Raw genomic sequence first — 26175 nt, 5'->3', positions numbered from 1 at the left:
AAGCCCAACACCATCAAATTTCCAACCCCCCACTCACGCAGCAACAAAATTTTTGGTGACATCAATATTGAGTCCTTAGGCAGGATTACAGCCTTCAGATCTTTAAAAAAGCTGGAATGTAAGAGCTGCATGGAGACACACCGCATGGTAAGCCTTCGGCAGGGTTATGGATCCTTTAGGTCTCTGCCTCTGTGGCAGAGACGAGACTGGAAGTGCTCTTTGTGGAGAGGATATCATGCTTCAGCTAATGAAAACAAAGGCATGCTCCTGTCTCTCCGTTCGTTATCACACATCTCAGCCCCTTTCCAGGTGGTTTACAGTGACAGGCAAGTGCAGAAATTTCCCTAACCTTGTGCTGTTTGAACTATGAATTCAAACAACTCCACACAGAACAGAAAATCCCTGCATTCCTCTTTACTCAGCTACATCAAGTTAACACAGCAGGACAACCATACAACAGCAGCCCTGTTGACAACAGCACAGGTGTTCTGCACAGAGCAAGACAGGCAGTTTGTCGTCTGCTCTTAAATCTTGTCAAGTCTCAAATGTAACTGAAGGCTCTCAACAGGCTCCATGGATCTCTCTCAAAGTCAGACATGAATTGCTGCTCTCATTGAAAGCCCTGCAGTAGTATGGTAAAGCCCCAGCTCTATGACAGGGACGGGAGAGATGATTGGAAAAGAAAGGGAAGAAAACCAACCTGCTACTGCAGTATAAGCTAGGTCATCGATTCCTAGTGGCTCTGCTAAGGCAAAAGACCTCTCTCAAAAGACGGCCTCTGCTGTGAGGCTTTAACATGCAGAATCTCATGTCAAGTCAGAATAAGGAAACCTAGCTATGTGCAATGTACCTGTCTCACTTTAATGACCACACTTAAATGTAGGGTATTTTTCTACACTGTGTGTCACGGTGAACGCCTAAATCTGTATTTGAAAAACTCAAACCACTTGGAAGAGATGAGTTTAGCATCTCTATATTCTCCACACACAGAAAACTGCTTCAGAGTCACCAGCAACTGAGAGCTGGCCTGCCTCATATAATTTGTGATTTATACCCAGGCCTATCTTCAGTGAATACAGGAATTACTTTAAACAAAACTATAAAACCAGAACAACAATAAGCAGTAACAGAAAGCAATACACAATAATAAAAATAATAACAATTAAAAAAAAAAAACTTTTATGATGGCCCAGCATACCAGGAATAGGGAAAAAAAAGAAAACCTGTGACACACGCAGTATGTGAGTTATTTTAAGGTTATCAGTGCAAACTAATTGATTTAGTTGTGAAGAATATTTCAGGGTCAAGTCAAACCTATTCAAACCTTCTTTGCCCTTTTTAGTTTTGTTCAACTTTTACTTTATGCTATCATAGAGATACTCAGAGCTCTAAATTAAGATCGAGGTCTTCACATGCTGGATGCCACAAATACATACAAGTAGTTCCTTCCCTGAAAGATTTACTGACAAGCTGGAAAAAAAGGGTGAAGGACTAACATTTCCACCCTGTAAAATTGAGAACCAATGAACATATCATTACAGAAAGTTTAAACTAACTTGTCCAGTTCCACAGGGAAAACCCACAGCAAAACTATTATGAGCCAGGCATAGATAAAGCAAGTCCCTCTCTGAACAAGAACTACAAGAACGTCCTTCCAACACTTTACATGGACACAGGTCAACTACGTATAAGACTGAAATCGCTCTAGCTTAACTCTAACCTTTCCTGGAAGGTTAGTATGATGGACAACTACAGAACAAATTAACTGCATGAGACAAACAGCAAGACGAGCTCCAAGTGAAATTGTTTATTTGTGGAGGTAACAGCTTTAGCATACTACTTTTATAGTGTCTTCATAGCACGGTCCTCAGTGATTCCAACCCAGCTTTTTGTTTACCATCTCCATGGCAAGAAATCTTTGAGTCACTTGGCTTCTGGAGTGCTGAACTCTAAACAATCCATCCATGACTCCAGCAGATGCTCGTGTTCTCACCACAAGGAAACGGGCAGGTTGGGAGGGCAAAAGGAGACCACTAAGTTAGCAACTTAAAGACAGTCTGGCTATGACAGTGCATTACCAAAGAGGATGGTTTTTGCTGACCATTCCTTCGGCCTGACTGCTTGGATGGCCTTTCTTTCACAACATATTTTAAATCTCTGTCCTCCTTATTTCTGTGACTATTGTTTTTAGCATAATGCAAACAGGGGGAAAACCTACACAACTCCTTCAATGCACGCTCCCAAAGGTATCTGAGAAATAGATTTCCCTAGGTAGGCTTGAATCCCATTCTAATTTTACACAAGCATTAAGAGACCATTTCATCTGATTGGGTGACATGGTTGAGAAAATATGCAATATGTTCAAGGCTTATTTGCGCATATGCTGCTCTCTGTAAGGATGGGGTAATCTAGCTTTTAGAAAAGAAAAACCTGAGGTCTTGACCACTTTGAGTCTTCAGTAATCACACAGTGCTTTTTGAAGAGTATGGAGCTAAATGCGCATTTAAAACTTGGTCAGAGCGCACACATGATTTTGTTTCATATATTGAAATCATCCATAAATTTCATATGGAAAAAAGAGCACCATTTCTCACTACCTATCTTGTTGCTCACTTTGTGCTAGTAACCTCCACAAGGTGATGCTGTCACAGGTGAAGTTGTATTAAAAGATGTGATCCCAACACCAATACCTTTTGCAAGCTTTCTGACAGCCATGAATATACTTTCTCAAATATGTTTAAATGTTATCTACACATTCTGATTAATATTTTGAAATTGCTACTACAAGGACTACTATTTCATGGAACGTGTGTCTGTGGTATATCTACCTCTGGTATATCAGAACTCACTTTCCACCATGCAAACGACAATAAGAGTCTTAAAGATGTTAAAGACATTAAAGATGTTCTACCAGAAATTATAGCACTTGCTAAGAAGTCTGTTGAGAATTACTACTTCTACATGCATGTGGAGAAAACTGAAGAGCTAAATAGTGCTAAATATATTTTTATATAATATATATTTATATAGGTCGAAAGCTGTCTAGACAGATGCAAGGTGGACAGGTTGAGGTGCTTTTCCTGAAAGGGATTTGTTGGGGCACCAGGTGCATCCAGGTCAGGGAAGGTGACCTGCGCTACAAAGATTCCACAGTTCTAGAGGTGAGATGTGACTACAGGGCAGCAGCTTGCTATCCAGGACCCCTGAGAGGGCTTAACTTCAGACAAGAGTAAAGGGTTAAAAAACTGCAGCAGACATTACAAACTTGTATTGCTTGTGTCTGCAGAGGCCAGAACTGAACATTTCTTCATAATCCCGTGCAAACTTTGTCATTTTAAAAGGATTAATTCTTATACAGCTAGACACTGAGAGAACAGGTTTAAGCTGTGAGGAAACCGAGTGCCAAGTCAACCAGACTGCATGGTGTAGCTTTCAAAGAAGGAAAGGTGAAGCATCTGTACCACCCAGAAAGTGCTCGAGAGTCCCCAGGCAGTTCCTGAACTCCCAGCTGCCTCTCAGGGCTCAGAGCACACCATGGCACAGGGGACCAGGATCCACACAGCAGTTTTGTGTCTCTCCCTCTGTTTGGAAGCCTACCAAACAAAAATACACAGCACTTGACTAAGGTTGCAAAACTAATGTTTTAATTGCTGAAGTTCATTAAGGTCCCTAGATGGCAGCCATAGCAGAAAGGCGTGTTTCTGTTAGTCCAGTTCCTGCTGTGCTCCCTTACTGTTTTTCCATCACTCTGGCAGAGGAAGAGGTGCTTTCAAGCAAAGTGGCAGCTTACACAGCATATTATGCTGTGTTTTTCCCCCACAGCGTTTTGCATCGTTGTCATAGAACTGTAGTTCTTCCAATTGACATAAGTGAGGCTACAGCTTAATTCAGTACGATTTCAAAGGGATTCAAGGCATGAATGTTAACTAATAGCCATAGATGGCTTGTCAGTGCAGGGATTTACAGCAGAACGAGGAAAGTTACAAAGACAAATATGTGCTGTGTTTAATGTAAAATCTAAGCTCAAGGCCTAACAGGGGGATGCATATCTTTTCAAAAACCCAAACATAGTCCGGGACTGGTGGCTGACCCTGTAGAACAGAAACATTCATGCCTTAGAGCTCCATGTAGGTGCCACTGAAAAACTGGTCCTTGCTTTCTACGGTCTGTCCTATTTCCCAACACCATTTCTGACAGGTAAGAATATTTTGTACTCCTAACCTTAAAAACATGTTGTTCTGAATGAGCAGTAACACTACATATTTCATCCTAGGAGTGTATTGCAAAAAAAAAAAGTTTAAATGAACACCTGTCCTCTTCCCTTTGTCTTCTGTCTTAACGACAACCTTCCCACTTGAAAAAGCTGTAGTCCAGGTCTCTTAAATTGAAGACTTTGCTGAGCTTTACACTAGTTCCAAGTCTATCATGCTCGAACATTCCCTGGAAGTTCCCAATAGGGGATGCTACAGCCCAAGACCTCTTAAAGCCAGCTTTGAACCTGAGAGAGAATTGCTTCTCCTGGTTGGAGGATCAGCACTACACAAGTCATTCTGAGGGTAGTAAAGAAAGACAGGAGATCCTTTCAAGTATTTAAAAAACGCTGTGGTGTGGACAGCCTGTAAGTTAGTTCTGCTCTTCTCTTCTATCTTGATCAGCAAATAAATGCAGACAAACTTCTTCATGACTTCATACTTCCAGACATTCAGTTTCAATGAAAGTGAAAATTATAGCTACATGAGCAGACACAGAACTAAATTGTAATAATCTCAAGATAGCTAAAAATAGGAGACGTAGGATGTCTAATAAGATTATTAGAGGTTGTTAAATACCCTGACTTAATGTCCCATTGCAAACACTTTATTGCTTCTGGTATACAAAACATAAGCAATTGTTTGAGCTATAACAAGACTGCCTTTGTTTTTTAAGAGAAATCAATCACATCAGAGAATCATTTTCAATGGAGTGGTTACATCCCAGGAGTTCCTAACCAGCTCAACAATAACTTTGTGCAAAGCTAACAGCTTTGAACAGGTGCCAACTCTTGGCTTACTCACCTGCTAAGGAAATAATCTGTAGTTTCATCATGCTGGGCTGCTCAATCCATTTTTACTTAGCTCTAATTCACAGAAAGTAAAGGAATTCCCATAATAATTCTGAGGTGCTGCATGTTTACACAGTCATAAATCAAATTCTTAATAGCTTTTTTTTTTTTTCATTTTAACCTTCCCCCAAATACTTTAGGACATTGATTACACTCCTTCTGTGTAACAGGCTTATGCAGCAGAAGTAACAGGTAACTAAAATCAAATTTTTGTTTTTTTCTCCCCATTTTACAAACTCCTGAAGAATCGACTCCTTGAATTGCAAACATTCACTCATTCTTCCAGATACTAAAATGATGATGTTACCAGCCAAACAGGTAACAATTTCAATTGCTTCTCTACGATGCTTAACTAGACACAATACACAAGTAAACATACCTGATATAAACCTGAAGGCTGATATGCAAAAGTTAACAAGGGAGCAGAAGCTTAACTATAAATTCATTTCAGCATAGAAATATGGCATTTTTAGTAAAATAATCATCCACCATCAACTATTTATATTAATATAATGTCCTTTATTGCCAGAAGATGTCTCAGACAAGAAGGATTTAAAGTTTGTAACACCTAAAAATCAGTATTGTTAACTTTTAAGAATCTTTCATCACATCTGCTGAAGCAGAATTGCGCAGAAATGGTACTCTTGTTTTCAGTGTACAAACAAACCTATATTTTGCCCCATTGCTTGCATTCGGTGAAAGGTATTACATCAACTTTCTCATTTCTGCTGCTGAAGGAGGAGGAAGAACAATAGTGAGCAGAATGAGATGAAATTAAAAAAAAAAAAGGAAAAAGGAAAAAGAGAAAAGGAGCTCAGTTGGTTAATTTTTAAAAAACAGAATTGTTGCAATAAGAATTACCCTTCACACCATATCAACACCAGGCTTCCTAGACTGATCAACTGAGATGTAATTTCTGGAATTGTATCAGATTTCAACGATATTCAGACACCTGTCACTTTCACATGTGGATACATTATTTGAATGTAAGAAAACAAAACCAGAAACCTACAACCGACTTGCCCATAAAATTTGTAGCAACACTATAAATACACTCAAATTAAGAAATCTCTGACCAAAACTGTGAGAAACAGTAGGAAACTGGAACAGCTTTTATAAGAACAGCAACAAAGAATGATTCTATGAAATTAAATTCTTGCTTTCTACCTATGCCAAATATTTTTTCTTATGTTTATACACATTCACTCTTGCACTCTCCTATTTAGAGTTTACATGTAAATGTTATATATTAGCTTACAAAGTTCTGCTCACACCAATTCTGCCAAAGAGCTAAGAAAAATACCTAAAAATCTCAATTCGTCAGCCCATGCTCCAACTATGCTGTTTTATACCATTTTAATTTTAATATTATTAGCAATAGGTAAAAATGACCGTGATCAAATATTTCTGGAACCTTGAGGTAGTTATAAATTACCATTTTTATCTATTACAATGTTTCATCTTTTGCTTTTTTATAAGTTATTAATTGGATATGAAATAGTATTTCATTATTTACCTGTAGAATCAATAACACTTTGATAAATTATTAGATGCCTTTGTTCTGTGCTCAACATTCCTCTTTCCACCCTCCTCATGTCAGAGTGAAGTTATCCATTCACTGTGAAGTTAAAAATGTCTTCCAGTACCAAAAATGTAATCCACTATGATCAATGCTACATGTAACAAGGATTTGTTTTCCCAATACAGCGCAGAGTAGTAGTTCAGATAACACTAGGATAGATTTTTATATCTGTTATGAAGTGACCCGTTGACAGTTCCTCCCCCTTTGTTAAAGCATTAAGTGTATGTTCCAGCATTGCCAAAATCAACCACAACAGACGGTTACTTTCAACTTAATCTAACAACTGTAGCCTGTGAAAATGCTTGTTTAAGAGATGCCAGATCTTGAGAGAGTTTCGATACTAGTCTCATATGTAACTCTTTCAAAGCTTTTTCCCCACATGCTCTTCCTCATTGAGCTGTGCTTCTCTTATGCCTAACTTATCTTCTGTTGTTACTATGTAATTTCTTCTTGAATACTAATGAGACCAATGCTAGCATATTCTGTACCTTTTCTAACAGAAGCTAGTTAAGTCTCCCAGTTTGTATGTTTTGAAGTGCAGGCAGGTTCTAAGCAGCCTAAGTAAATAGGTGTATGTACCATCAGGAAAGCGTAGAAAGTTTTGCACTTAAAGCACATTGAAAACTGCAAATTCATTTTACTCATACCAGAGGCAACACGTTCAAAACTTTAGAAAAAAAGAATTCGATTTTTTTCCCCATCTCATTTTTAATTTATGCTAAAATATTAAAATCAAGAGATTAATCACAGCACGCTGTAGGAAAACAAATAAGTTTGGCTTAAAGTTTACACTACAATTGTTAAAAGCCCTTCAAGATATGACAACAGTGGGCAAAATTTATAATGAACAGGGCAAATTCCTTTAATCTCTTGGCAGAATTACTGTTTTCAGGTGGCAGAGCAGGAGAGGAAATTAACGTAGGCATTTTGGCTGGATTTTAGGCCTCTGTTCCATAGATCCTGGCTCATGATACAGGACAGATGTTCTGTACATCCTGGCTCTTCGTAAACTGTTACATATGGAGTAATATTGAAATATAACAAAAGCAGAGTTTGTTCATTTTTAAATGCCACTTGCAGAAGGACCCATTTGTTTGTTTTAAAGTTTGGCAAACTCAAGTAACAAAGCAAAACTTTGTAAGCCAGGAGGCTTAACCTCATTAAAGCAAAATCTGAAACAGATCCTCTTAATTAGCAGTCATCAATTCCAAAGTTTTGTTTGAGACCCATTAAAACTTCAGCAAATCTCAAATAATTACCCCGAGACATACCTAAGACACCGTATTCGGAAAGGGAGCTGTTGCACACAGTATAGGGGGCCTGCTGCTCCCAGAGGTGGTTCATGGGAACACACGTTCTCTTGTCAACTTCTTGATCATGAAGCACATGATGGCGATGGCTGCAAAGAGTTGTTGAAACAAATCTGTTAGCTATGAAACCTTTGGGCTTTAACATTGCTACTTTCAAAGATAAACCTTCAAAAATGAATTCTAGAAAGTACACAAGCAACAGAATTATCTCTGGTTTACACAACGCTCTAGTTTGTTTGAAACATAGCAATATTATTGTCTAAATAGAATTGCTGCACCATTAAGGACTTTCACTGACTATCCAGGCTGGTTCTCAAGCACTCAAGGAAACTGAAAATTCATCATTACTGGAAGAACAGGGTTGGCCGCTAGGTGGGTCAGGTGGGTGTTATAAAACATATTAGACTGATAAAAGCCAAAAAACAGAAGGAAAAATTGTTATCAAAATGTTCCACTCTGCCTTCCTGGCAAATTCTATTATTTTTTTCCTTAAGACAACTGTTTGCTTTTTATGCCAAAAATATAATCTAATCTAATCTGCGTGCCAAGACGTGATCCAGTTGCATCCTCTTTCCTACTATTTCCATTCACACCATTTACAGTTCTCTGGAACAGCATTAATCAGCATTAGAATGGGGCACCAAGGAGCACTATGAAAACAAAGATGACTGTAGTAATTACTGTAATCCATTAACTCTCTGAGCAGACTAACTGAGTGAATCACACCAATATGTCCAGCTTTACGACCGCTAACAGAAGGACAGTTATTATACTAGTAACAACTACTGTGTGTTGTATAGCTGCCAACACTGAAGACTGAATCCTTTTGTATTTCCCTTTGCTATAATGAATGCTAGCAGAAGAGCTCTGAAATCTATTTAGAAGTCAACAAAATAAGACCAGGAAAAGAAAGAATCTCTGAAGACCAACACAAGGAGAGAGGCAGAAAGAGGAAAACAAACACACACACAAACAGCTTTTAAAGCAGAAATAATTTTCAACACTACCATTTTGGTTTCGTCATTCAGACAAAGATGAAAGGCCTAGACAGGCAATACACTTCTTGAACATTCAGTTTTGTGTTTCCTCAGCAAAAGGTGATTATGATGAGCATAGATGGACAGCCAGAAATATACAGATATGAAAGTCAGATTTTGCTGTTACAAAATTGTCAGTTTTACTGACATTATACATGTATATACATATATATATATATAAATCAAGCTTTTCTTGTTATGTGAGCTTTTTACTCCTTTTTTAAAGACTGAATAATAAAATCCAGACGGCACAGTAATCCTCAACTAGCTTTTGCCCCTCTGAATAGCTTTTTATTTGTTTTATTTATTTGTTTTATTTGGTTTTTGTTTTCTCTATATTGTTGTGAGCACAACTATATTCATCTTAAAACATTGAGAAAGTCTGGACAGTAGCTCAGGAAAATCCTCTTGCACCAGTTAGAGAACTGAGAATAGAAAGGACTGGTATTCCTAAGACAAGTCTATAGGTGTGTGTTAGAGTTGACTAAGCACGCACCTGACTCAGGTAGTTAGCTTGCTGAACAATGAACATGTGTTCCTTTCCCAGGAGGTGCTCACAACTTTACAAGACCCTGGTACTGAAATCAAGGAGGATGAGGAATTGGAGGTTGGGAGGGGAGAATCTCCTGATTTTCAGTTTTGTTTTGAGGTCTTGTCTGAAGGATTGTGTTAAATTACCATTAGAATGGGAGAAAAAAAGAAGAAAGCCCAAAGGATTTGATACCAAATGAAGCTCAGCACAGAAAAGCCGCACCACAGAGCACTGCACCACAAAAGACAGACACCAAGATTTATTTCTTTTTTCTGCACGCATTCACAATGAAGCATAGTGCAGCTGCTCGTTCATTCACCCCCAGCGATGGGCTTCGCATCAAAGGGTTCAATTAAATACATCATTAAGATTTTACTCCATGGAGAGTCAGGTAAGGCAGCAGAACTGTATATATTTTACCAAGTGATCAGATTCAGCATTCATTCATGCTCCACAGTCTTTAAGAGTTTCAGTACAAAGGATCTTGTTCCATTTAGAAGAGCTTTGCCAACTGGCAAGATATTTGCTCAGAGGATACCAGAGCTCCAAGCAGCCACCACTGCAGTGGTATTTAAACACTTCAGAATCTGCAGCAGCAAATACCCTCTGCTCATACTTCTCAGCAATTAGGTCGAATGTGGCTGAATTTTTACTTGAAAAGCAGAAAAAAATAATTTCCATAATTTCCACTTTTCAGCCATGTAAGGAAGAAAATATCTAAGAACTTCTGTTCTACCTTAACTACTATTCTTTAAAATGCTCTGTTTACAGACACAGGAGATCGACTGTCAGAAACAATGACATTAAGATTGATGCTGAATAGTATCAGCTTTCCCCTTCCCTCAAAAGGACATATTCCTTAAAAATTGCAAATGTGTTTCTTTAAGTATGGGACAGCTTTTCAGAGTTATCTCAGTACTCACCTAAAAGTACCCCGCTCCACATCCTGTCCACTTAGTCGGACATGGATCCCTTCTTTCAGAAAAGAGCCAAAAGCCATGTATTCTGCTAAGGCCCAGTCAACAACCCTGTTCTTGGTCATTTCTAAGCGAGCTCTCAAAATCCGAGAAAGTCCTACATTAGGATAAAGATAAGAAATCAATGGACCTACTTTAGAGATATTTGGCATTCATATTACATTCACCATTCTCCCCACTGGCTACAGTAAGCTAGAACAGGAAAACCCATCAAGCTTAGATTGATGCTTTAAATCTTAGTTGCTGATCTACTGTCTTCATCAAATGCAGAATAACTGCAGCCAAGTTAAACACAGATTCAATTTGTTGATCATATTAGTTCTTCCAGGCCCGAACTGCTAGCAAAGTAAAATAACTTGCTTCCTAGGCAAAGGGTTGTATATTGTTCATACCTTGTTTTAGCAGAAGAAAATAAGATATGGCCGTCAGAAACTACTGAGGACAATTAAAATGACTCATGGTCAAATACTTCTTCCTAAATATTTATTTTCACATTTCTAGCACCAAGTACTGTTTTGTAAAAGACTGAAAATGTCATCTATTGAGTTCTTCTCTCTTTCTCACTCTCATTTTCTCTTGGCATTTGTCTTATTGGATTCTGGAGATACTACAAAGAGAGAAACGAGCAGAATTAATCAATATGATGAATATCAGGCAAATAGGAAATTGTAGCAGCTGCCAATGGATTTTCAGTTGGTAAGCAATGGTGGTTGTGTTTTTTTTGTTTTGTTTTGTTTTGTTTTTTTACAGTGAAGATGTGTTTTGGCTCACCAAAGTATAAATTGCAACACTGTGACTTTCAAAGGGTACGAAAAAAACTTTGAAGTTGCATCCAGGTGCTTCCAGCTCTGAAGTTATATAAGCTTACTGAATTCAGTGTCACTTGACACCACCTTATTTTCACATCTGCATTGATGCTTCTGGCAAGCTGTTCTATTTGTTATTTTCCTATTCTTCCCTTTGTTAACTTTCCCCATCTTTACAAAAATCACCCTGCTTCCTCTCCATGTAAAACTATTCTCTTAGAAATTGTCTCACTTTAAACAAGAAAATCTTGAAAACCGTCTCTTCTTTAGAACATACTAAGCAGTTGATAAAACAAAATAGTCTTCCAATTTTTTTTGAAAGACAAGGAGATACTAAACCGTTTTTTTCTTAGTAGAAGGCCAAAGTACTTCAAAGGTACTTCATCCTCTTCCAATTCTAATTATCCCCAAATTTTCTCTCTCATGGCCTTTTAAACTGCATAAAAGAATCTAGCAGACCAAAGTTTGAGAACTATTTATCCAGGAAGAATGCTTTATGCTAAGAAGCATGAACCTATCTCATGTACTGGCAAATATTACTTAGAGTCAAGGATTTAATCAAGTTAATAGAGGCTGACTTACCTTTATAATTAGAATGCCTAATACTAAATTTTATTGGCTAACTATAATTTCAAATTTATCAGTATCACCGAAGTACACAAACATGTAAAAGAGTTTTAAAGTACACCTGTTAGTTGTATGCGCTCAACGTGCTTGCAATTGATAACTAGGAATGCCTTACTCTCACTGCTTGTAGCAGTGCTTAGTTGTGCCAAAGGAACACAAACTCATGGAACATCTACAGCAGACACACTTTATTCCTCAATGGATGATTCTAGAGATGAAAGATTATCTAGAAATTTTACCCAGAAAAAAAAAGTTCTCTCTCTTGATCCTACATACATTCCCTATAAGACAATAATAGAAAAAAAGATCCCCAAAATGGCTCCATGCTTCCCCATGAAATAAACACATCATTGTTCCCTGTAGAGCTGCTAGACTTCAACCTGACCAGGGATTAAAAGAATTAACTCAGAAGTCTGACACAATGCCAAGTACCAGTGAGACAGGTACATCTTTTTACTACAATTAGATGCTAAATTCAGAATTAGATTTCTTCACACCAAAAGCTAAGACTTTCTGAGAAAAAGCTGGATTTGTGCTATCATCAACATTAACTGCTAAATTGAAAGGAAAACTCTGGCTGAATTTGGCCACACGAAGTTCATTCAGCTGTACTAAAATTAGGCTCATAGCATACCAGCAGTGTTGCCAGGTCTGAAAAGACCAAGCTCTATTCCTGAGCAGAAACTTGCCTAACTACAAGAAAAACATCCTGAGTGAATCCCAAATTAGCACTGGTTTTAGCATTTGTAAAAACCTTAATAGTGCTTTCTGAGATGGACACCTCACTTCCCAGTTAGTCCCAAAACGTGCTCTTTATGAGCATTTGATGAATTAAAGGATTATTAACTTAGCATTACAATGAGTTTTACCTCCCTCAGAGGAAAATCTGTTCTAATATGGTAGGGAACAGAAGTGGTGTGACATTGAAAGGATATTATATGGATAACAGAGTAAAACCTTAACTGTCACATTCTCCTTGCCCCTAGGGTGGAAGAAGTAAAATAAAAGACAAGTCACAGGCATTTTCCTCTTTGGTAAAAGGCCCAACAGCAACTTATTTGCAGAAATACAAAACCTGAGCAAGAAACGTTCCACTAGGAGAAACAAAGACTCCAGCTGACCTGAATGTATTTTGAAGTCTTTGACTGGCACTGAGCTAGCTACATTGCCAATGTGAGTCAGCAGGTCTTCTGAAATGCCAGTTGGAGGACAAGACATGCTCTTGGGTTCTCCATCCACATTAAAGAATCCTAGAAGTAAAGAACCAGTGAGTTCAGGGAATGATTAAGAGACTTCTATGCTATATAGAATTTATTTAAAAACATACAACTCTTTAACAGACATTCTAAGCAGCAGCCTAAATCTGTTCTTTACCTTTCAAAAGGAGACAATCATTTCCATTTTCTGCATGACAAGAGTACTTGATCTTACAGGCACACCATGATCTGTTTTGTTTCTACTTTCACTCCCTGCAAATCAAGTCCAACTGTGTGGGCAGAGACAGGCAGTAAAAGGCATCTGACACTTCAATCCCTCCAAGAAGGGAGCATGAGACATACTCCTCCCTCTTCCCAAAGGAACAAAGATAATATTATAGGAAAAACACCTCTCTAGTAAACTGAAGAGAGTGCTTTCTCATATAATCATAGAACAGAATGATAGAATGGTTGGTGTTGGAAAGGACATTAAAGATTATCTGGTTCTAACCACCCCCCCCCCCCCCCCCCGCCATGAGCGGGGACACCTTCCACTAGACGAGGTTGCTCAGAGTTACACCTTATTTTCCACTTTTTTTTTTTTTTTTAGAAAGGCTCCTCTTACAAATTGATCTGGCAGAATGTTTTATTTTCTGTTAACACAGGCAAACCAAAAGTCACACACTTTATTTGAAAGAAACATTCACTGACGTACATTTAAGAGTACTAGACTTAAGACTCAAACTAAAAGCACAATAATATTAACACTAGGATATATGAAAGCACAGTTCTTACCAGGCCAAGGTGAATCAAGCCAGTGCTTAATGTGTAGAATCTTATTATCCTTAGATCTAGTATATGCTTCTTCACATATTCTATCGTACTTTGCAATTTCTTCCTGTAGAACAAGAACTTGTTTTTTTAAACACCCTTTTATCTTACAGATGATATCTACCATTCAGTTATCTCTGAAGCAAGGCAGATGAATTTTTGCAAGGAAATAAAAAGCTTAAACTGCTTTTATTTCTTTATTGCTGGATACAATTGCCATTTCTACAAGGTGATCAACATGAACCTACAGTTGTACCTGTGAGCATTCAAATATCTCGCTGCTGAAACAGGATTCATTCACACATAATCACCTTCTACAAATGTCAGAATTTAGTCAAATTTTTTCTACTCTATGTATTTCATAGCACTTTCAGTCCCTTTGTTATAGGGACACTTATGTACATTTATGTGGGATTTGTTCCTAATTACATCATACAGCAAGAATTAAGTTAAGAAAATTACTGAAGTAATACCTCCATGGCAATAAGCTGTAAAACTTTGTATTTTACATGAAAACCAAATTGAAACAGAAAGTGTCAAAGGGTGAAGACTCAATCACAGTAAGGGGAGGAAGGTTTTAAGCAATGACAGTTGTGTCTTCCTACTAACAGCTTTGTAAGTTCCCTTCAACTCTGTTGACATACTGTACCTCAAACTCTTGCAGTGTTACAGTCCCATCTGCAATCAGTTTGTCAGCATACTTCTTCAGCACTGGCACTTGTTTATGAATCTGCTTGTACATGAGAGGCTGGGTGAACATCGGTTCATCCATTTCATTGTGCCCTCTCCTACGGTAACAAACCTACAAATGGAAAGATCGTTTCTGTTGGTAAAGAAAGATGTAAAATGAACTTTTTAAATTTCATAGTTCTACAGAGATTTAGACTTATGGTATAAAAACATTCATGGATTCTCGTGGGGTTGTGTGTGTTTTTTTTTAATTAAGAAACTAAAGGTCATTGACATCAAACTATGTTTCTTGATTGGGTCTTCTAAGACACAAAAACTAAGAGAATGGTACATAAATGCACAGAATGAAAAGTTAAGAAACCCAAGACTTACTAAGTCAACAACCACATCTTTATTGAATGTGTTTCGCCACTCTGCAGCTACACTGCACACGTACATCACTGCTTCAGGGTCATCAGCATTCACATGAAAAATGGGAGCATTGACTACACGAGCAACATCAGTAGGATATGGAGAGGAACGTGCCATACGAGGGTCTGTGGTGAAGCCAATCTAAAAAATTCCAGAAAATTCCATTAAAATGATGATGTGGGCATCTCCCTCTACTTTGCTTTGAATGCTTGATGTTTTCACTTGACAGTCATTTTACACAGCAGTAGTCTTAGGCTTTTCATTTTGGCTACTTATAGGAGTTTTTTTTTCTTTGCTCCCTCAAAAACTAAACAAAGCAAACCTAATTCAGTTAATTGTTACAAACTGAATGAAACAAATGTAGCTGGTAAAATATTATCCCATCAGAGTTACTACATACTACAATCATTTCAGGAACATCCTAGCCATTGTAACAAATAGAGGGGACAGTGCATCCAGCTAAGAAACAAGAATAAAAAAATACACTAGCGAATACTTGGCACACAAATTGATTGGAAAATGCTCTATTTATTACCTGGTTGTTGACAACAACATGAATAGTGCCATTCGTGGTATAGGATGGAAGGTCACTAAGATGAAATGTCTCATACACCACACCTTGTCCTGCAAAGGCAGCATCCCCATGTAACAAAATGGACATAACCTAAGAGGGAAGATAATACACACAAACATACACATATTTAAAAGCAAAACTGAAATTTAAGCTTCTCAGCAGGATTTCTCTACTCCATGTTTCTGTAGTGCTTATAAAATAGAATTGTATTTTTATAATAAACCATAGACTTATAAGCATTCTGCATTGCATTTTTTATAATAAACCATAGACTTGTCAGCATTCTGCTGCCTTTGTTGAGTTCCCAAATGAGATAAGTTTTAAGCCTGCTTCCTGAAGTTACCCTTGAGGTAACATGTTAAAAGCTTTATCTAGTTCAATGGGTGCTATATCCCTTCTGTGAAGCAGAAATGGAAGAAGACTGCAATACAAAATTATCAGTAAATTATTTTTATTAAAAATACTTTAAAATGTACCAGTAAGACTTACTGCAACATTAAACAACCCTTACCTTTTTCCCTGCTGTATCCCCTCGATAAAACTGTTCAGCTTTTGTCTTCCCCTGCACAACAGGATCAACTGCTTCCAAGTGCGAAGGGTTAGCCATCAGGGACAGAGTGATTTTCTTGTTTGTTGCTCTGTTGATCCTCTCATGGTACATTCCCAGATGATATTTTACATCCCCAGATCCCTAACATGCAAGATGTAGTCACAACTCAGGAATGTTATTCATACAAACTGTATCTAACTATGCCTAAAAATTCTGCTTAATTCTGTTAAATGGATTTCACAAACAGACTGCATCCCATGGTATGGACCCATATTGGAGCAGTTCTTGAGGAACTCCAGACTGCCATAAGCCCAAGTAGAATCAGTTTGGGGAGGAGCAGAAGAAGAGAGTGACCAGGACAGAGCAGCAGAGATGAAGTGTTATGGTCTAACCAGCACCCCCTTTCCATGTTCCCCTGAGCCACCTGGGAGGAGGGAGTGAAAGAGGGAGGAAAGGGGGAAATGTGTTTTTATTTTGCTTTTAGTTCTCACTGCTCTAGGCTGTTAGCTGGCAATAAATCACATTGATCTCCCTGTGCTGAGTCTGCTTTGCCCGTGATGGTAATTGGTGAGTGTCCTTATCTCAACCCACGAGCTTTTGTTTCATCGTATTTTCTCCCCCTGTTCTGTTAAGGAGGTGGCATGAGAGAGTGGTGTGGTGGAGCTTAGCTAGTTACCAGTGTGAAGCCACAAATACTTACAGAATTGATACTCATTTCCCATACATAAAACAAAGAAAGATGCCTAAAGATTACAAACTCTGTTATATGATGTGGAACTGACTTATCTACTATCATCCTTTAGGCTTTATAACTAAGACACCTTCTGCATGTTACAGCTACAGTATAGTCTTTAAATTTGTTAATTTCAAATCATATTTCTCAAACTAGAGAAAAAGACAATGCATTTCAGCAGCTGATAATGCTATTATGATAATAACTATGACCTAAAATGACTAAAAATTACCTTCAATATTGATCACTCTATGTAGATGTATTGAAGAAACATCTTACCTCATCAGCTGCTTCAAGTTTGGGATCAAACTGACAGAAGATCTGCTCCAGCTCTTTTCGGATGACATTAGCCAATACATTCAGCCTACCTCTAAAAAAATCCAAACACAAGTATGCCTCAAAAATTGTAATAACAGAATTAACAGTATAATTTTTTTTAAAAACAGACACCACCTCCATCAGAAATTTGCACTTCAGAAGTTCACTTTAAACTCCTGAACTTCAAATCCTTCATTCTACCCTTCTCCATCCCATTGCAAAGTTTCTCCAATGCATTCCCACTGACAGCCCATAACACCTACTTATCCAAGTATAAAAAAATAATCTTGTAGCTATCTAGCAATTTTAACGTGATAACATTAATAATTAAGACAGACTGCAAAAGTAAGAGAGACTATCTCACCCAGCTTTCTCTGTTCTAGACTCAATGGGGTAAATATCGTGGCTGCTGCTACACTTGTTTTCAGCTTGAAAGTACACTGAAGTCAGTTTCATTTAGCATTCACCTGTGAAGCCTGTAGCTTCTCACTGATATACTGTTACAGTTCTGTGTTCCCATTAATCACTATAACTATCTCTTGCTTCCCCAGCTTCTCTAGTATCAACTTTGTTAATAAAATTCTACTACTTAAAGCCTGTCTTAAAACGCAAGTCCATTTACTGCGGGGCTTCCATTGACATTACCTATGAGGCATCCCCATTATAACATATTCAATTCCCATTTCACTGGATTTATCAATGATGGTCTTAAGTGCAGGAATCATTACTTCACATCCTTCCAAACCAAATCTCTTCTCGGAAGACCACTTGCGAGCAAGGAAATCTTCAAATCTTCATCAAAAAAAAAAAAAAAAGTGTTTGCATTAAGAAAATTTAACAAGTATTGTCAAAATCTTTTATCAAGTAAAATTACATTACCCTGTTCTAAGACATCTGTGAATACACATTTATAGCCCTCTGGTGGAAAGTCACATGCTGGGGATGGAGAAGACCTGGGACAGAATTAAGTCTTCCTCCTCCATCTGAGAAATATTTACCACAACCTTAAAACAATTCAGATGGGAAGGAGAGTCTCCACCTCAGACAAAATTCACTTCCCAAGTTAAAGTCTGCTCATTCCAATGTATAACCCTCCCCAGCAAAGAAGTCTCCTCTATGAATTGAAAAAGGCACAAGAGAATCTGTATTTGCTGGAAGTAACAAATACATGAAGAAAACAGGAGCAGAAAGCATGCCTATTTCAATGACAGAGCTCCACAGACTATGTGAGGCACCGGCTGGTAACATGCCAAGAACAAAGACACTGGAATGTCTGCCTCAGCTGCAGCTGGGGATAGATGTCCATCTTTGACAACTCTCTGCTTTTTCATTCTTTAATGCATTTGGGCCAGAGGCAATACAAGTGGTTAAAAAGTACCTTTTAACAAATGCTGAAAGGGTCATATGTTGTAAAGCCTGGAGATACAAAATGCAAACAGAATACATCTTCATGAAAATAACTGTATTAGTTACATCATCTTTGCAATGTTGGGCTTATAACACTGCCATAATCCATTAGTATTTGGCTTACTCCTCACTTAGAATGATGACATTTACCTCTTTAGGATGAAATTGTAAACAAAATGAAAGACTCTCCTTAGCTAACCCATGAATGCCTTTACAATTCAGGCATCTAAGCAACAAGCCAGATCCTCAGCTAAAATATGCTGCCATAATTCCTCAGAAGTCAGTGAGGTTATGTCAGTTCATATAAACTGAAAGCGGGGTCCTATGTGAACAGCAGGCCCTACAGGGCAAACCAAAGTGGTGGTCGAACACACCATTTTCCTTCTCCTTGTAGCTGCCAGTTAAGCCAGTACTGCACAAGTAGAAAGTTGATCATTTGAGGCAGGCTGTCACTAAGGAAATATTGTAATTCTACACACTAAGTCCCCCATATGCCAGTGTGAGTTCAGCAGGGCAGTCAGCTCTGCTGCCGCTGCATGTATTCGGTACCCAGCAAGGAGCAAGTCTGATGAAAGGCAGCTGCTGACAGAAGGGGGAATTTGGAAAGACTTGACCCTGCACAGGTGTAAGAAGATGCTCAGACCAGACTACACGATCATCATCTCTCTTTGACATGTTGATTGATGCACACACACAGAAGCTCAAAATATTCAGTAAGTGTTTTATGGGAGGAAGACCCTTTGTTCAATAAACTATACGTAAACACCACAAAGGATGAGAAACCTTACTGTAAAACGCAGTTTCAAGTACCTAAGTATGTAGTACTTGGAAGTAACATTTTTAAGAACAGATTCTTGAGCAAAATCATTGGGCTTTACAAAGCTACTATTCTCAGGAGCACAACCAGTTGTTCACAAAACCAGTTTTCTTGATCACTTTCAGACAAAACAAGCATGCTATAGATAGATGGATAGAAACTTGTTTAAACTTTTTTCTTCCATTTTCAGCAGACAATTAATTTATCAGGAGAATAACATTTGGCTCCTTCATGGTACTAGAAACTGAAGATTTTTCCACAGCTTGGACAGGCACGAATAGCAGCAAAAATGCCTGTCTCAGGATAAATGGAGATGGTTCATACTGAGGGCTTGTTAAACAAACTTACTCAAGTGCAATAATCACTTGGCTGTTAAGTGACTTTTTTTTTTTTTTTAACACTTCTGTTTAAATTTAACTTTTAGCCCAACAAACAATCTTGTTATAATACTGGCAAACAAAATGCCTGGCAAAATATCTTCCAAGACCTCCAATGGATACTTCATTTTGAAGTATTTGAACAGAGAAGCTTAATCAAAAAACATGCCTTCAAATATTGTTAGCTCTTCTGTTTATCATATATGCAAACTGTTTCAAAATGTAAGAACTGGAATAAATCTCATGCCTGAGAAGAGAACCTTTTTCTGGGGAAGAAAGGGTAATTCAATCTCTGGTGATACAGTATTTCTAAACAGATAGCCACAATGGGAGCAATCAATGAGCTGTTTCCAGACATGCTTTCAGATATTGCAGAGAACAAAATTCTCGCTGCCAGGTCATGCAACAGTACAGCACATTTTGGTGTACCTCAAAAGGCAAAGGGCAAAAACATGACTTGAAATAACATTATGTCTCTCAAATCCAGTCCCAACTTGGCACAGTTTTCCAAAGAGACCGTTAGCATCCCAGCGAGTCAAACAAAGCTCATGTCAACATTTCACCCATCTACAAATCCTCCTTGAGCTGACAGTTAGGACAACTTCTTTTGATGACATGCTACCAGAAAGATATACAGTACATACCAAATGTCAGAAGATCAGTATCCAAAGTCATTCTATTTTCTGAAACAGGTTATGAGTCTTTAACACACAGGAGTAAGATGTTTCAACTAGTCTGCTGAAACACTTTTTTCACAGTTTTTCTCCAAAAGCTAATGAAAACATTGCCAGATTCACCACTAAAGCCTGTGCAAGTGTTAAAGTACACAGCCTTCCTTTTAAGAAAATAGAAGGTGAAAAGTCATTACATAGACCTTGACATACCTCACAGTACACACTTTGCCTTGACATCGTGGCCAGGTTAACTACACTCACCTGTACTCCAGATTTCATTTAGGCTCTTCACCTCCACATCAGCAGTTTATTGAGCCCACCAGCTTCCCACACCAGATTACACCCAGCAATCACAGCGCGGTTTCCCAGCACCACTCCAGCATACCTCATTGAGCGCACCAGCCTTGCCAACAAAGTCCTTTTTTCCTCATTAGTAAACTTCATAACACCTGGCGTCTCAAACTTCTGCCGGATCCACTGGCACTGCTCCACATCATTGATGAACATAAACTCCAAGCCTATGTGTTGGCAGTAGGTATTCTAGGATGCCAAAGCACCAATACAGAAGCTTTAGGAATTAACTGGCCATGAGGAAGCAAGTATATTTTTAAAATTATACTTTTTGTTACTCTTCTGAAAGCTATCTTTCCCACACTAGTCCTATAAGCAAACAAATATTTTAATGAATTCAGTTTGCATGCCAGTAAATTAAAGTTTTCTCTACAAAGCAACATTTCAAAAGTTGTGATGATCCAGCATTGTGCAATACTTTCAAAATAGGCCAATGTATCTGCCTTAAACTTACTGACATGTTTCACCTAATTTGAAACTTTTCTTACAGGCATAGCACAGTCTTTTCTTATACGCAACAGCAAAGATTGAGTGATTTATCAAAATTTATCCTGTCTTTTTAAACTGCCACCTAAAGTCAAGTAATAAAGACAATAAGAAGACAGCTATAAAGCCTCATGCAAATTACCTGATAGCTGTCAATTCTCAGAAGGCTGAAAATCCAAAAAATAAACCAAGCTGCTCAGACCAGAGAAACAAAAGAAAAAATAGCAAAGACACTTCAAAACTTATCTCCTTCTATTTTTTTTCTTACTTTAAAAAGAACACTTCACCCAAAAAATGTGTTCAAAATACCGTCAATAGAAAAAACACATTGTGAGTTTGAGTCAAAACCATTCTGAATGCAGTATATGCTCTCTACTACCTCTAAAAAGGAATTTAATGTTAACTTCAGTGGAAAAAAAATCTAAAGCTCTGGCAAGAGGAGGGAAAACTGGAAGGTTATTTCCTCTTTAACACCAATCAGTTTCTTGAGGCTTTTAGATTTTGCTATTGATTTTCTCCATTTATTTGTACATTATGATTTTAAGGATTTTCTTGAAAACTGCTGCACAGACATGCTGGAAGTACAAAAACCAAAAAGCAAATATAGAGCTCTAAAGCACAACAGAAACGTGCCTGTGCATCAGATAAGCAGCTATAAGTGTGGGTCAGATATGCAAGTCAACGCATTCTCTTAGTAACTGTATGCAAGTGTTTTATCTATGATAGGAAACACAAGTACTAAAGGTTCTACTCCTTTCAAGCAACGTAAGCTCTTTTTGCAAAACTAGGGCCTAAAATAGTATTCTAACATATTCACATTTTTATACTCATCTTTAATCTATGCAGTTCAGACATCCAGTCAATGAAACTAATGGAGCTACCATCTCTAAAAAACTGTTCAAGGGTTATTTTGCTGTCATTTGCTGTATTAATAATTGTCAGTTCTTTGTGACTTACAACTAGAAAAATGTTCACTTGTCTTGGGATCTCAAATCACAAATCAAAGATGTCACACTGACCTCCAGCCGTTTGATGATCTCTCGTAAAGAAAGACTGTTCTCATTTCCTCCTATGAAAGTGGTTGTAGGCAGCTGAAAGACTTTGTCCAAATCCGATTCATGTAAGCCATAAAACCCTACAACACGTGCATTATCAATTAGCAAAGCAAGGTATGAAACAAAAATGAAATTAGAATTCTTTTTCAAGCCACCACAAATTGAAGTTTAATAAAGAAATATTAAAAAAAGAAGGATACAGATCAAGAACTGAAAATGTCAATATTTTGGATGAATCCATTAGTACAATGAGCTGGATTCAATTCTGGAATTTAAAGAAATGCGTTCATTAAATAGTTACTGTTACATAAAGAGTACAAGACTGATACCAATGCAAGTTAAAGAGACTGCATGACAATGTTAAACTTGAATGGAAAAAGGAAAAATAGGTTCTTAAAATTGTGTGTGTATATATGTATCAAACTTAAAATACATTTTATAAAAAAATATTTACATAGAGAGAAATTGTGTGCACACGTAAAAATATTTAAAAGTATTTAAATATTAAAAAATAAAGTTTCTCTGTTTTTATTTTTGAATGCTTTATCTTGATTCAAGACATGTTGCAGGCATCCACTGATCTGACAACCAGCACATAACTCTTAAATCAATGTATAATAGTGCTCTGCATTCCCTTTTAAACTTATTTCTTGAAGATAAAAGACAAAAAAGCAATTTAAAGATTAAATAAGTATGGAACTTAGCATTTAGAGTTGGAGTCAGGCCAAAGAACCGTGTTGCCATCACTTTTACTATACAGCATTTTCAGTAATAACACATTCTGTTTTAAAGTTGATATATTTTAAAATAATATATAGTAAAACAATACATTTTAAAGCATTGAATCTGAAGTGACTAAAACAGGTGTCTGTGTACCACCTTGTCTTCTTTCTGGCACTATATTTGTTTTTTTCAAGACCAAATTAATTCTCTTTTTCTATAACACACACATACACAAAAATGGGGAGCATAGTTTTATTTGAAACAAAGTAGTGCTACCATCCTGTATTCTTCTTCTCTGCTGTCTTTCTGTCAGGCTTCACAGGCTCCTCATACTGTGTCATGCAAAAAGGCATATACAGGCACACACAGAACATCTGTGCTTCATACCGTAGCAGTGCATATTTATGGAAGCATCACTTCATGTTTAAAGAGATACGATCTTACTGAAATCCAAGAGCTACTAAAAGCAATTCTAGAAATTGAACTACTTATTTGGCAGGTACACCTGTAACTAGCTGCATTTTAAAAGAAACTCCCAGAAGAAACTTCCTACCATGAAGTTTCTAGAAGAAGAAACCAGAAGATGAGACAAAGAAAATCAAACACAAAACCAAACACTAAAATACTTTCTGGACTATCAGGGGCCTTTCGCCAAGTTTTCTGCCTGGAACATTCAAGGATTTTTGTGTCAGACAGCATTTGAAATACTTCTTTTTCTTTTTTTTTTTTTTTTTTCCTGTTCCAAGACTAGGTTAGAAATTGTTTCCCCTCACAAAATGAAATGTCACCTCAGTTACCACACTCTGGGGCACATCCCTCCCGAATCATTCACAGTTCTAGCACATTTTTCTGGTGCTCACACCTTCAGTATGATCCCTTTTGGCCAGTCACAACACTGCACTAAGCTATCTGCAAAATTTAAAAAAATTTGTACTGACTTTCCAACAATTACCCATGATCTGAACAAATTATCTTTAGTTAGTAAACGTCCGTTGTGTTTTCTAGTAGGTACTTCCCTTTAATTAAAACTGACAAACTTCAAAGTGAACCTTGATTTGTTCAAGCAAAAAGCACCTCTGCCCTTAAAGACTTAAGCACTCTACTACTGCCTTTGAACAATCAAGGGTCAGAACTGCTTCTTTCCTACCACCAGAAATAGAAACCACAGAAGCAAAGAGGCAGTAGATGTACTTACAGCAAAACTAAGCAGAACTTGTTTTATCTATTGCTTGCACTATGTTTTATGTAAGGTCCAAAGAGCTTGCCTACATATCAAAGAAAAATTGATTCACTGTCCTTAGCAAGTAGAATACCCACTTTTAAGCAAACCAGGTGGTTTAAAAAGTAGAAGGAAATCAATCAGATGTTTCTTTATTCAAACAGAGCTGGAACAAAGAAACTGATCAGAACAATTCCTCAAAGAAATGCCCTCTTACCAACCAGAAAACCCCTTGCAAAAGCAGATCCCAGTGTAGTATACTCTTCCAGCAGCAAACTAAAATGCTCATTGTTGGATTACATACAATTCAAAAATTCTACGGTTTTCATGTTTCTTCTGAAAACTTCAGACTTCTTGAAGTCTAACAGAAGGGCTAAGTAGCAGAGGCTAGAATCCAATTTCGGCATGACACATGCCAAGTTCTCTCACTCACAATTTTGCTTATTGTTTTTCATATTGATAAGCCTTCATATGTCCCAGGTCATAACAAATATCAAGCATAAAGGATACAAAAGCAACTTAGAAAACCAGAATCTTGGCCTGCTGTATTGATTAATAATAATGTCTGGTGTGGTTAAAAAAATGGAGGACTTCCTTTTTTTTTTTTTTTTGTGTTGTGCTTATAATCATTATTCATGAGAAGGAGAATTCACAGGAACCTTACCTGCGATTCTGGAGCTGAAATTCCATCATCCTGAATTCTGAGCCTCCTTACAGAGACACAAAGAACTACTTTGTGATATCATCAAGTAGAAAAAGTAGAAGCCTCCCTGAAATGTCTTATTCAATCACTTCAACCCCGGAGACAAAAAAGACAAGTAACTATTGCAAATAATAAGGCATACAGTGTACTCACCAAGTTTATCGATCGTAGTGATTAAGTCAGATGGAACAAATGAATCCAAGTCTGCATCCAGAATCCCAAGAGGATCTAGCTGAGCGACATGATGGCCACGGATCTGACAAAAGGAAGAAAGCAAGAGAAAAAAAATCATGCTAATAAAAGTCAGACAAAGGGAAAAAGTCACCAATATCTCTCCAAAGCATGTAGATAGGCCATGAAGTCAAAATAAGCAAGCACTACTAAGGTCAAGAGAGAGTCAGATTTGCAAGTTTTTCCCCTAAGAACACAAAACAAGCATTATATCTCAGGATATGTACACTATTTCTATTAATAGCTGTTGACTATACATTAGGATGCAAGTTTTAGTTTGTCTGGCACACAATTTAAAGTAGAATCACACTGAAATCTAAGTAAAGAAACTGCTAAAGATGGTAAAATCTAAATCTCTGGGCAAAATTAAGAAAAGATGACTAGTCTATAAATCACTTGCTATTTCTGCCATTTTGTATTTTTGTCTGAATCCTTCTTTCAGCAGCTGCAGAATAGCAAAATATGGCATTGCTGACTTAAAACACGGATTGATGAAAAAGAAATTTCTATTGGAATTGAAGGGATCAGTCTTCACGAGCCTGGTTCCATATCACATAGCAACATCCATTTTCATTCAAGGAATTTTGGAAATTTCATCTGGGATATGAATGATATTCAAGACATCAAGGAACACACTCTGGGGAGTTCAGTCACCTTTCTGTTAGCAGAATTACTGGTGTCAATGTATGCCACAAGCTGCTACAGATTAGTGCCTTATATTAACGTGCGCCATTACTGCTGAAGAAACAACGAATTGATTCAATAGAGCCACACAAGTTTTTTGTTTTATACAATCTCTCTTGCGCATGAATCAAATATACCAAAGTAGCTCATTAGAAGTTTTTTTTCAATGAATA

The 26175-nt window shown here is 37.5% G+C and overlaps 1 protein-coding gene across 1 annotated transcript in view; it reads right to left on the bottom strand.

The window, feature by feature from the left end:
- Positions 1-26175, bottom strand: part of OGDHL (oxoglutarate dehydrogenase L) — a 56933-nt gene that overhangs the window by 13814 nt on the left and 16944 nt on the right. Inside the window, exons 4-16 of the mRNA XM_035538297.2 lie at positions 25241-25343; positions 22407-22522; positions 20936-21090; positions 17921-18067; positions 17237-17327; positions 16186-16365; positions 15636-15764; positions 15062-15241; positions 14649-14801; positions 13964-14066; positions 13094-13222; positions 10486-10636; positions 7955-8082 (exon numbers count right to left, since the gene is read on the bottom strand). Coding sequence (XP_035394190.1) covers positions 7955-8082; positions 10486-10636; positions 13094-13222; positions 13964-14066; positions 14649-14801; positions 15062-15241; positions 15636-15764; positions 16186-16365; positions 17237-17327; positions 17921-18067; positions 20936-21090; positions 22407-22522; positions 25241-25343 — 1765 coding nt within the window. The remainder of the gene's footprint in view (positions 1-7954; positions 8083-10485; positions 10637-13093; positions 13223-13963; positions 14067-14648; positions 14802-15061; positions 15242-15635; positions 15765-16185; positions 16366-17236; positions 17328-17920; positions 18068-20935; positions 21091-22406; positions 22523-25240; positions 25344-26175) is intronic.

This window comes from Cygnus atratus, chromosome 7 (genome assembly GCF_013377495.2).
Source record: "Cygnus atratus isolate AKBS03 ecotype Queensland, Australia chromosome 7, CAtr_DNAZoo_HiC_assembly, whole genome shotgun sequence".
Classification (NCBI taxonomy): domain Eukaryota; kingdom Metazoa; phylum Chordata; class Aves; order Anseriformes; family Anatidae; genus Cygnus; species Cygnus atratus.
Note: the sequence above shows the minus strand (reverse complement) of the source record. Positions and strands in the feature narration are given on the sequence as shown.